Source organism: Nelumbo nucifera, chromosome 1, assembly GCF_055504915.1.
Source record: "Nelumbo nucifera cultivar China Antique chromosome 1, China Antique-T2T, whole genome shotgun sequence".
Taxonomy (NCBI): domain Eukaryota; kingdom Viridiplantae; phylum Streptophyta; class Magnoliopsida; order Proteales; family Nelumbonaceae; genus Nelumbo; species Nelumbo nucifera.
In genome coordinates this window covers 159,244,109-159,257,592 of record NC_142649.1, presented here as the reverse complement: position 1 = coordinate 159,257,592, position 13,484 = coordinate 159,244,109, and the positions used below count along the sequence as shown (strand labels likewise).

The following is a 13,484-nucleotide window of genomic DNA, read 5'->3' as shown; positions in this document are numbered from 1 at the left end:
TACAAAAAAATGTTATTCAACATCTTTTATCATTCTTCGTTGTTTATTTAACGGCAATGGAACTAAATAGTCTCTAACATAATAAAGAGGTAAATTTGGCATCAATTACTGGGACATGTGAAATTCACACCACCAATGAATGTAAAAGAGACGAAAGTACACAATTTATATCAGGTGAGAGCGCAAGTTATAGTTAGGCTCAGACGCTCAGTTTTGAAAGAATGCAAATATAAATATATTTGTACTGCCGCTGATTTCAAACGGAGGCTTAAAAAAAAGCGAATACAAAACTGAATCGGGTGCAAAAATTGCGTCTGATTCGGATTTGCGCTGCAAACAATCAGAATGTCAACATTGTCAAGTGATGTAGCCCCAAACTTCGGGGGGTACGTGGATTTTACCCGGAACAAAGAGCTACAATTCTCTCCCTATGCGTTCAGCCGTTAACGCTCGACTACAAGAGCCCTAGAGCTACAATTCTCTCCGTGTCAAAAACAAAAAAAGAAAAAGAAAAAAATCTCTCCGTGTAAGCGCTAGATTTCATCTCCGCCTATAGAAAGTTAGGTTTCCCATTCAAAGATTTGATTTTGGTTCAGAAATTTGTGATCATGGCGACAGAACCAGCTTCGACTTCGAGCACTATTCCTTCTTCTTCAGCCCAATATACGTATTCAAACGGTTCTTATTTCCCGCTGCCTTTCCACCTTCAACAACAGGATCCAACGGCAGCGCAGCAATACTCTAAACCCTATATGCCTCCAGCTCCATCGGTTCAAATTCCCGCTCCGCCGGTGAAATTTCCGGCTGCTCCGGTTATTCCTCCAGTATATCCGGCTCCAGCACCAGTTGCCGGTATATATTCGCTTCCTCAGTATCAGCAGGCGAGTCCTTTCTTTGGTTTTTAGTTGTTGTCAACATTGTGGTCTTCCATCAATTATATTTTCAGAGCACCTACATTTTATAAGCCTGTGATATATGATTATGCTTATATTAATATTATTACTTTTTTGTTCTGATACACACAGGCACAGCAGTTATTCCAGAGGGATGCACAAACAATTACACCAGAAGCTCTTGAGAGCGTGAAGGCTGCTCTTGCGAGCAGTGAAATTGAGCACAAAGCAGAGACCAAGAAGAAAGCAGTACCTCGAAAAGCTGCGGGACAAACCTGGGAGGATCCAACACTTGCAGATTGGCCAGAGAGTATGGTCCATTTATCTCTAAATATTTGCCGTTTTTCATTGTAACACTAGAAAATTTCATTTTTGTGATGCAGATGATGCAACTTTTGCCCAATATTTTGCTGTCTTTTCTGGTTTTCTTGACAGATGATTCTCTAGCATTCTCTAACACTGGAATGATATTTTGCAGATGATTTCCGCTTGTTTTGTGGAGATCTTGGTAACGAAGTGAATGACGAAGTTCTTTCAAAGGCATTTTCAAGATTTCCTTCTTTTAACATGGCAAGAGTAAGTAGCCCGTGAACTTGAGCCCCATGTTCTTGCATCACTGATCAATGTGTCTGGTAGGAGCAATGGAACATACAATCTTTTAGAATATCCTTGCGGATGTTTGTTTAAATCTCACTGAGCTCATATTTTTTTGATGTACTTAAGCAAGGCTTCTCTACACATCAGTTAGATATTTGAGCGTGTGTATTGTCTACGAGATGTGAAACATGAAAGTATGTTGAAGAAACAAGACTAGTTGCAATCTAACTTAATGTAAGTATTTCAGTGTCTGGGTTTGCGTGGTTTGACATTTGGGATATGCTCTTAGTTTATCAGACAAGTTAGATCCAATAGTGCAAGTGAATGAGCTATATCTTCTCAACTTTTGAAGCATACAAAAAACAGGAATTAGGAAATTAACTTGGAAGCTGGGTCTCAGTCATCTGAGTGGGTTACATAGTTAACCATTCATCAACTCTGTGACTTTCTTAGTTTCTTTTTTCCTGTAGTTTAGGAAGAGATTTATAAATTTGGCTTCTTGATTTCACAACCACCATTTTTTATTTTTCATGCTGCCGTTAGATTATTACATCTATGTGTGTAAGTATTCCATGTGTGGCATGTACTGTGTAATTTTTTTAACCAAACATATAGATTGCCTTTCTATCCTGAAATATCATAATAACAAGTTTGTCATTCTACATAGGAGTCAGTACTTAGGACTTGTTTGTGATTTCCTAATTGGAGATCTCAACATACTAGAATTTCACAGTTTAATTAGTTCATTAGGTTCATATGGGTGACCATATAATGCTTCTAGTGTACCATGCTCTTGAATGTCTTTCAAGAGTATGGGATTCCCTCCCTCCCTCCCCCCCTCTCTCTCTATTTTCATTAGCAAAACTCCTTTGATTGTTATAACTAATTAAAAACAGTACATCAAGTTTGCTACCAAAAAGATGGTTATGAAAATGATTTCCATTCTCCAGTAAAAAAAGATTGTCCTGTTCTAACCTATACTATACTGATTATCACATTTCAGGAGCTACCTTTACCCAAATATTTATTTTTGAAGAAAGGTAAATCATATTGTATTAATTCAAAAGGAATATGGTCCTCTGTAAAATGAGTTTCTGTACAAGTATAAGCCATATCAGGACCTTGGAGAGAAAAAAAAAACACCCTCAAAAAAGAAATATCCTAAGTATCATCCTTAAATATATTATGAATAGACTGCCAATCACTGAGAGATCCACCACCATATTGATGACTTCTGCTTAGATGTAGCTTTTTGCTAAAAAATTCTGATATTTCTCTCATACCAAATAGCCCAAATGATTGCCAGAGGGATGGCCGACCATCAAACTTTCCCTTTTTTAGTCATTCTGGCAACTTGCCACTGTTCCAAAAGCGTTTTTACCAATTTGGGAAAGCACCAGTTCAGATCTACTGCCTTCAGAAAAATGATTCCACACTGCTACATTGAAGTTGCAGTGCAAAAATAGATGATTTGAGGTCTCAGCTTCCAGATTATAAAGTTCAGGTCTGCAATGTTGAAGCCCGTTTTTAGAAGCATGTCTTTAGTGAGGCACTTTTGCAAGGTAGTCACCGAAGGAAAAGCTTTACTTTTGATGGAGCCACAGACCCCCAAATTACTTTGCTAGGAAAATACTCGTAGGGTTCACTCACTAGGTCCTTAAAAAAGGACTTGACAGTGAAAACACCTGAATGATTCTGTTCCCCACTTCTTGCATCCTGGGATTCTTGATCTGGGTATTGATTCTGGGGAATGGCTAACAGCTCAGTTACCATTTCTAGTTTCCAAATTCCCAATCATTGAAATTCCTTCTAAAAGGATATCAACAGAAGCTATTGTCATCCACCACAGAAGGACTCTGCCACTGCGGTGTATTTATTTTCTGCCAGAATATAGAAGACTGCAATCGTAAATGCAGTGATGGAAACAATCTGATTTATAGGACTTTACCCAAATATCCTATAAATCAGATCATATTCATCACTGCATTTATGGTTAAATCACAAGTCTGATTAAATCTAATGAATGACACAGAAGGGGGTATAATAAAAAGGGTTTTGGGAGGAGTTGGCTAGATACAGATCTAACCTTTATTGTTTTCTAGAAGGTCACTCTCAGGCTCAACCAAAATTCTCACACTTGTCAGCCTGAAATTTTACTATTGCACCAAGAAATGACCCCTGTTGGATTTTCCACCCGATGGTTTTCAGTTGTATAAGAAATTAAAACCATACAAATAAAAAAAGACAAGAAATTAAAGCCACCATTTTGTAAATTTCCCATATTTCTAAAGGTGCAAATTTTCTTCTCTTTCTCTTTCTATTCAAATCTTCATATTATCCCAAATTCTCAATCCTTAATTTTCCTCTTCTTCCCATGACGTGAAGATTGTAGGACTTTTCTCCTTCCCCTTTCCTCACTGTAAGAATGTTATTATCTCTTAACTGATATAATACCCTAATAAGATTTCATTCTCATTAAGAAAAGGAACGTCTTTATTTGGTTCCTGATGCATAACGAGTAACTGAGTATTTGGATACATGCGACATGCCTGAAATTAGACTACTTTTCAATGCTTGAGCTGCTGGTAAACCTTGATTTATTGTTGGCTATTAAAAATCTTTTAGATGACTTTTGGGCTATAAAGGCTGTCTTCTCCTCATCATTGAAGAAATTATTAGTTCTTGATTCCTGATCTTTGTGTGGAATTAAAATACCTTGGTACACGATGCCAAGTAGCTAGGGTTTTGCAGGTGCTCCACATGTCAACCAATAGAAGTCAGGGATGCCAGTGGGTCTGTTTTAGCTGTAGACCTCCCTTGATCCAACCCAGTCCATGTCAGTCTTAATTTGGTTTTGGGTCATGCTCGGGTTGAAGCTGGTTTACTTTTATAATGGCATTGGAAAAAATATATAAATATAACCTTTGCTAAGAAAATTGGTACTGTTAATGGGACAAGCACAGGTCAAGTTCTATAACCCTATTCCACCTTGTTGGGTGGAAGTGACTGCAGGTCGGATTTGGGTTGAGCCTAAGATGTAATGAACCCAATCCACTGACTTCCCTAATAGAAATCATAGCATGGAGATAGCTGTAAGTGGATATTGAATTAAATAAATAATTTTGTGATATAGTATAAACAAAAAAGTTAGAGAAATATTTGGAGATTCAAATTGTTGACACTTTATTTGATGTCCTTTACAAGAAGATAGATGCCATATGTCAACGTGGCATCTAAGTGTTAGCAATTTAGCATAGGTAGACTGATTAGTTTGGAGCTATCCTAATACCAGGATTTCTTAGCTGTCCTAATAACAATGGCAAGATTTCTTATCTGGAGTTGTGGTTGTACATGGGTTGATCTTAAATTATTAGGTTGTATTGAGACCTTGTTAGTACTAGGGAGAAAATCATGTATGTGCTTCATGGTCTAGGCTATTCAGACACTAAATATGGACTACTGTTTGCTATAAAGATGGGAAAGCTTAAGTATTTATATATTTGTACAAGCATAAGAATTGGTGAGAGCTTTGATGTATGCCTTTGACCATGCTTAGATACTTGCATTTATGTGAGTGACAAAGGATCCAAGTTTGATTTTCTGCTTGTGCATTTGGATCTTGCCATCCTTTGAAATTTTATTTCATCCAATTGTTAAACTTCAAAAAGCAAAACCATAATAAGGACAAGAGTGATTTTTGACCTTAAATCTGGACTACTATTTGTTGGGCTTACAATAACCACCCACATGATAAAACCACACTCCACAAGGTATTTGAAATGAAATGATAACCAAGAGAATCCAATAGAAAAAAAAAAAAGAAATCCAAGCTAGGACAAAAGAAGAAAGCACCATCAAGAACACAAAGGAGTTATGTACTTTGGACTTACTGCCTACATCCATGGGAGAGATGATACCATTCTTTACTATGAAAGAAAATGAGAAACAGTACACGGTACCTTGTAGTTTGTAACCCAAACTAACCCTTAACCCTTGTATGCTCTTTCTTTCTCAACTCAAAGAACCCATGCAAAAAAAAAACTCTTTTTTTATCGATAAAAGTACATTTTATCAATTCAATTAAAACACATTACACAATATTGCTTTTACAAATAAAAGAACCCAATTACAAATTTGCTTTGATAAGTTGGTCCTTGTATACTCTTTTTTTAGCTAAGCAATCAACTGTTCCATTTGTTGTTCTCTTTACCCATCTAAAAGTTGCCCCCTTCTCCTTTGCTATGTTCTTAATCTTTCTTATAGTGTGCCTATGAACCCACGTGCCCGGATTGCTTTCATTCCTCCAAGATATTACCAATTTTGAGTTCCTTTCCACCTTTACATGTTGAAAACCACATTTCTTTGCTACATTCATCCCTTGAAGCAGCACCATCACTTTAACCCTAGTAGAGTCCCCCACTCCAAGAGGACCAAAGAATAATGTCACCACCTTGACCTTTTCATCCTTGAATACACCTCCAATTCTTGACATTCTTGGGTTTCCCAAAGAGCTCCCATCAAAGTTCATCTTCACTCTATTAACTGAAGGAGGCTTCCATTCCATGATTATTTTGTCTTTCATGGTAGAAGAGTTGGCTACTTCTTTCAAAGCTCTTAAGATATCATCTACTGCAAGCCCTTGGAATGCTTCCATTGTTTTTACCTGATGGATAACCTTGACCTTTATACCCTCCACAATATTTTCCCTGCACCTACACCTTTCCTAAAATATTATTTCATTTCTTTTTTCCCAAAGTGTCCAAATAGTTGATGCCCCTAGCTGCCTTCCATAAGATTCTTCCCCTCTTCTTTGGTTGTCGCAAAAAATTGAGGCTAGACAAGTTCTCTTCCTCTCTTCTCCCAAAAGAAAGAATCTGAACCCTACATACAAAAGGAACCTTTTATATATAATACCCACCTTAACCTAAAAGAGGGACCACATCAATCATTAGATTACTACCTAATGCAATGGTTGAAAAATAAGACAAAAACCCAACAATTTCCATCTTGGCTTATTTTTCAATCATCATGGAGATTGTGCCTCCACTTATTTGTAAATACTACAAACATCCATTGTCCTTGAGAGGCATCACCAGCTACACATAACTCAAATCATCTAGCCTTGATACCACTTGGTTTGACCAAAGTGGCCAATGTACTTGTGTAGTTGCACCCAAATTAACAATCCTAATTAACTCTATAGAGGGACTTCAATCATTCCTTTTCCTCAATAAGAATTTTCCTCGCATCATCATATATACCCTAAAAAATGTAGCACTTGTCTCGACCTTAACTATTAAGGAAGAGACTCTCTATGTAGCCACACTGCATTGCACATCTTGTTTTCAGCAATTCGTTGAGGTCTTGGGAACCATTGTATTCCCAACCAAATAATACAAGCCCTTGCATTTTTCTCCCATCATTAGGACTATAATGCCGCATGTGTTTTCATGACTACCTACAACAAAAAGACTTTGCAACCTTTGGAGCTCAATTGGCTAAGTGATATTAGATTTGTAAGCATTTTTGGGACATATGCCAAAGTGCAATCATCTCCATCAAATATTTTGATTTTTACTACTCCAATATTTATAATGTCACAAGTAGACCGCTACCTACTAGATTCATCCTCGTTCTTTTTTCGTACAAGACAATTTCTCTTCATGTGACTAAACTCCTTGCATCTATAATATTTTATCTTGCCCTTTCTTTGACCTTGAATTTTGACTTGCCATTCTTAGATCCCACGTTGGGTGATATTCCTTTTTGATTTGTTCCCCACATAACCATTGCTGAATCTTATGCACTCTCATACTTGGGCTTGGCTTCCTCATAACTTCATTGGATATAAGAGATGTGGTTACCTCTTTCAATTTTATAGTGTCTTTCCCATACAACAGCATTATCACCAATGTTTTCGACCCACCATTGACCCGACCGGTTGAACCATTTGAACCATAACCCGACCAGGATTTCAGGTCCGGTTCAGTCAAGACCCGTTAGTCAAAAACCGTTCGACCCAGCCGGTTTGACCGTTGACCTGTTCAACTCGGTGATCGGGTTGCGGGTTGCACACTCAATGCATGTAAAACTTTCGAAGGCCATAACTTTGTACTCCGATGTTCGATTGGGGTGATTGTTTTTGAAGTTGTGTAACTTTTTGAGATCTATGTGTCCCAAGGTGCCGTACCCCGCTATTTTTGCTAAAAAAACCCCTTTTTTGGCCTTAAATTATATATTTTAATATTTTTATAAATAAAAATAAAAACTGAATTTAAAAAATAAATTAAATATAAAATAATACATATAACATATCTAAAACATATTTATACATTATTTATTGCTAATATATATATATATATATATATATATATATATATGCGTTGACATGGCACGGTCTGAACCGTTCGATCTGACCGGTCGAACCGGTGATCAGCAACCTGGAGGCAAAAACGGTTCGACCTCCGGTTCAGTTTTTAAAACATTGATTATCACCATGCTTTTGTACGGATTAGGAGGCAAGGTAAGAAGCAAAAACACCTTGTTTTTTCCTCCACCTTGACATCAACTTTCTCCAATTAATCCAAAATACTGTTAAACATGTTTAGGTGTTCCAGAAATTTCCCACCTTCTTCCATCTTTAGCTCATATATATATATAGATATATGCGTTGACATGGCACGGTCTGAACCGTTCGATCTGACCGGTCGAACCAGTGATCAGTGACCCGGAGGCAAAAACAGTTCGACCTCCGGTTCGGTTTTTAAAACATTGATTATCACCATGATTTTGTACGGATTAGGAGGCAAGGTAAGAAGCAAAAACACCTTGTTTTTTCCTCCACCTTGACATCTACTTTCTCCAATTAATCCGAAATACTGTTAAACATGTTTAGGTGTTCTAGAAATTTCCCACCTTCTTCCATCTTTAGCTCATATAGTTGTTGCTTCAAATACAACTTTGTGGTTAAGCTCTTCGCCTCTTCCCCAAATAGGGTGTTCCAACTTCTCCCACAACTTTGGTGCAGAATCTTCCTTTATAACACCAAACATAACGTTATCGGCCAGGAGCAACAAATTGTACTAATACACCTTGACTCGATGTCCTTTGAATTAGTATCTTTCATGTCTTCTAGCTTCCCATCCTTTCCCTTCAATGCTCTAGCCAAGCTTTGTTGGACCAAGATGTCCTTCACCCTTCTTTGCCATTAAAACTCTCAATCTGGAATTGAGAATTCATACATTCTGTTGTCATTATCTCTTAAGCAACTTCACAAACACTTTGTAAATACCAACTTGAAAGCTTTGACACCACTTTATTGGGGTCGCAATAACCATCCATAGGACGAAACCACAAAGTATTTGAGACAAATTAGTAGCCAAGAGAATCTAATAACAACAAAAAATAAAAAAAAAAAATCCAGGCAAGGGGCAAAAGAAATAAGCACCACCCAATAGGCAATAACACAAGGGGTTTATGCAATTTGGCCTTATCGCCTACTTCCACCGGAGAGATAAAATTGTTCGTCACTATGTAAGAAAATGAGAAATAGTACACAGTACCTTGTGGTTTACAACCCAAATCAACCCTTATCCCTTATACACCATTTCTCCCTTTCCTTTCTCAATTCGAAGAACCCATGGGGAAAAAACTTTTACACCAAGAGCACCCTTTTCTTGTTCCTCTCCTCTCCCAAAAGAAAGAACCTAAATCCTATATACAAAAGGAATATTTTAGGCCTCTTTTGTTTTGCGTTACCCGGGTAAGGAGTTTTCCCAGACATTTCTAGGGAAATGTTACCCAGGTAATCACAAATACAGCATTTGGCTTGGCCAAGGATTACCCAGATAAGGTGTGAGAAACAAAGTGATTGGCGTTTCCGGTGGGTGGGTAAGTAGGCCCCATTGTAGCGGCAGCCGAACATGAGATTATTGCATTTCCATAGGACCCACCTACTTACCCCCCCATCCCCACCCCCAAATTTTTACCACAAAACGGACGAGGCTTTTTGTGAAACACCCACCTTAACCTAAAGGGGGAACCACACCAACTGTTAGATTACAACCTATTAAAAAATAAAGCACAAACTCAACACTAGTTGATATGAAAATCATCCTTCATTCATGTGTGTAGTTCAGAATTTGATATGAAATCATTCCAGTTTTTTTCTTCTAGTGGTGAATAGAAAGGAAAGTTTCAACTTCTTCAAAATCTTTATTAGAGACTTGGTCTCTGTTTGCTAATGGATGAAATAGCTGAACTGAATGACATTCTTTTGCCTTTTCGTGGATAAAATAATAATATGATAAAATATTTAAGGGTATACTAACCAACCCAACATGCTATGTTGCTATTCGGCCATTATGGAATTGACAGCCTACTTAATGACTTATTCACTAACAGACAAAGCAGTAAGCCATTCAGTTCAGCCACTCAGCCGTTATAAAAAAGTCCTTTAGACTCGGATTAGGTTTCCTGTATCTAGCATTAAACTTTTGTTTTCCATTTCCAGATGTCTGAGGTTTATCATCTATGGTCATGGATTATGCTTTTTTTTTTCTCTCTTTATATGTATGCAACTAAATTATTTATCCATTGTTTACATAATCCTCACCTTCCCAGGTGGTTAGAGATAAGCGGACTGGCAAAACCCGGGGTTATGGATTTGTTAGTTTTGCCAACCCTTCAGACCTTGCAGCAGCAATGAAAGAAATGAATGGTGAGCATATTAATATATATTATTCTCATGGTCAGTTTCTTTCTTGAATATGTGTATTTTGAGAGTCTGTTCAATATTTGTATTTTACTTTTTGTGAGTATTTTATGCATACATGGGCATAGACAAGACTCACAAGAGTATTAATTGTCAAAATTCTAGATGGGTCTAGCTTAATTGCTGCAGTCCACTTAAAGTTGAAAATAAGGTTTATTGGCTTATCTGCAATTTACAAAGAACGTTGCTAAAATACATACACCCTTATTGTTCTAATTTCACAACCATCTCAGGTAAATATGTTGGGAACCGTCCAATCAAACTACGTAAGAGCAACTGGAAGGATAGGATGGACAATGAGGCTTTGGAAAGGCAAAAGGTGTATTTCAAAAGTTCAACTAAACTGCTGCCAATTGATTCATTGCCTTTTTGTTTGATTTCTGACTATCTTTCTGCCCAATGATTGTTGGTAGAACCAAACTCAAAAGAAACCAAAGTTGCCGAAGAAGAGTGTCTTGCACAAGTGAGAGCTAAAACTGATATCTGATGTAAGTAATTTTGCTGAAACGTTTCTCTATGGTTCCACATTGCTGTTACTGCTGTACGTTTTCTCTGTTGGCATATAATTCAGTTTATACAATTGACACAATACCATCATGGTTGTCTAATTCCGTTTAGGATGTCCATGATGGTGATCTGCCTCTTAAATGTGGTGATATAGAATTACTCTTTAGGTTACTTCCATTATGGCCCCTACCTACAGGTTGTGTCAATGTTAATTTTAAATCTCTCCATCTTTCTTCCAGCCTAATAATAAAAGCAATCTACTTGTATGTGTACCGTTAAAGTAGTGGATAATGTATTCATGTTCGTTAAGGTGGTAATATGTTTTTGTTGGCGATTATTTTAATTCTAGAAAACAAAGCCATACACATTGATAAACACCCCCTAAGAAGGTGTTTGGCACATAGCACTATGCACAATTGTTACACCCCCTTGTTGTGGGATGACTTTTTTGACATTTTCCCAACATCACCATGCACGTAACCTTATGTAAAAGGTGGTACAAAAGTTAAGTTAAATCTGCCCAACCAAACATGATTTTGGTATGATAAAAGTTAAAACATCTAAATGGTGTATACATGTAGGGGTGCAACTTGGGTCAGGTTGGGTTGGGAATTTCTTAAAATTTTAATGGTCTTGAACCTTAACCAAGTTTGATGTAGTTACAATTCTTCAAATTGGGCAACCCGACTTGCAGCTCTAGTTACATGGACTATGGATGCGAATGTAACAAACACCCCTAAGTGGCCTTTGCATTGTACCTGAACTCCTATTGTGACTAAAAAAAATTGAAAAAAGAGGAGAAATAATTCAGATGAATGGATCTCAGAGTTTTCCTATTGTCATAATCAATGTTCTGACCAAGAGAATAATAATTTCTTGTTCAGGTTTTCTTTCCACAGAATGAGGGGATATAATAGCTAAGCTTCTTTGGATTTCTGCCTCCAACGGAAGCTTATCGATAAGAGCATTCTTGACATCTTTTTTTTTTTGGTTTTTTCTTTCTTTCTTTCAGACTTTAATCAATCACTGATGAAAATTTATGGCATGTTGTATAATGTCTTAGTTGATTGTGTAAAAAATATCTTGACCATGGGGATTAAAGGAAGAGATTCGTTTTCATAATTTTTATTTTTCTGCATTTATAAGATCGATGGTTGCTGGAGAAATGTAGGATACACTGAACCTTTGTCTTGACTGTAATGGTTTTTCAACAATCAATTGTCTGAGGTTTGTCATGGTTATCTCTATCTATGGAGATGGAGATTCAATCCTGGGGAATAGCAGGCCTCTCTCCCGGCGGAGGTATAGGTTCCATTCCCGGGCATCAGAGATTCCTTTTCAATGTAGTAAGGCCCATGCAAACACCTATCTATTATGGGTCCCAATGCCTAATAGTGGAATGTTTTTGCTTCTTTTGTTCAACTATTTTGCTGCTAAATCTGAAATACTAGGGTGTTAAAAATGGTTAAAAAAATAAATGGATAGTTATAGTGGTTAGAAACTCAATGGACAGCAAGTATTCCCTATGGTCATGATCCTTGATGGGAGGAAATTATTTGATCCTTGATCACAAATTCACAACCTCTTGTACTGAGCTCCAGAAAAAAAGGGTAAAGAAAGTAAAATGTCATCATTTCTCATCTAATATTTGATAGAACGCGTAATCAGAGGCATCAATTTGGACGTTTGTCCGGTTGTGTCGCAAGTTGCAAGCAGCAGTAGATGGTCGGACATACTCCTACATGGCAGGCCCGCTCGAGTCAAAAGTCATTTTGGCTGGACTTGGGTTGGAAACTAGAACATGGAATCCAGCCTAAACCCAACTCTACATCTAAAAGGGGCCAGCGCATGTCACCAACTCAGCTCTATTCAGTCGTCGGTGTGGGCAGTGCCCCAGTGAGCATCTTCGCGGAGTTAAAAAAGTGTAGGACAGAGCGACAGGCTCAAATTTCACCCTGCATTGCTAGTTGCAGCATCTAAATGACCGAATATTAATTTAATATTAGTGTTGGAATGTATATGGGTATGCTCATTGTAGTAGCTATGTCCTATGACCATGAGGCTGTTTTTGTAACGCCACTTGGCCCGTTTGGGAGGGCTGAGGCGTTGGTTCAGCTGCTTTCACTAAACTGTTTTGGAGAAGCCTTTGGAAGTTGTAACCGTGTGGGAGGGCTTTTATGAAGTGTCTTCTGGCCTTGTGAGGTGGGCCCCACCTTCAGCTGAAAACATGGCTTTCAGCTGAATCTTTTTTGGGCTTTGTTCGTTTATAACAGGTAAATATTCTTTAGATAATATTTTTTTGGATAAATTCATTTACTGATGTTCTTTTGATTCCTAAATAAGTAATAGAACGATATTTTTCACCCATAAATATTAAAATAAATAAAGTTGTCCATTATGTTTTATAAAATTTTTATTAATGTAAGAAAGTTATTTATTCAAATTTTCCACCAGAAAGTTACGTTTTATTTGGGGAAGTAGAGTTGATTTTACTGTGGGGCTTATTATTAAATGCAAAAAAAGCATTGCAAAATTGGTCAGTGAGAAAAAATATCCATTGACCAACTTATTTTCCTTATTTACCAATAAATTAATAGGGCTTTAATGGTTTTTCCAAAGCAGCTTAATGAAAGCAGTTCAACCAATTCTTCAGCTTCTCAAATGGTGGTGGGATCTCCTACGAACAAAACACATGCCAACCCTTTACTAACTTC

General features: G+C 37.3%; 1 protein-coding gene across 1 annotated transcript; it reads left to right on the top strand.

Moving 5' to 3' along the window:
* The first annotated feature begins 305 nt into the window (after positions 1 to 305).
* Positions 306 to 11,892, top strand: LOC104602865 (uncharacterized). The gene is made up of 7 exons (XM_010266727.3): positions 306 to 881; positions 1,026 to 1,203; positions 1,372 to 1,469; positions 10,113 to 10,209; positions 10,497 to 10,582; positions 10,677 to 10,751; positions 11,655 to 11,892. The coding sequence occupies exons 1-6, from the start codon at positions 609 to 611 to the stop codon at positions 10,728 to 10,730; spliced, it is 786 nt and encodes a 261-aa protein (XP_010265029.1). The 5' UTR covers positions 306 to 608; the 3' UTR covers positions 10,731 to 10,751; positions 11,655 to 11,892.
* Positions 11,893 to 13,484: the final 1,592 nt, after the last annotated feature.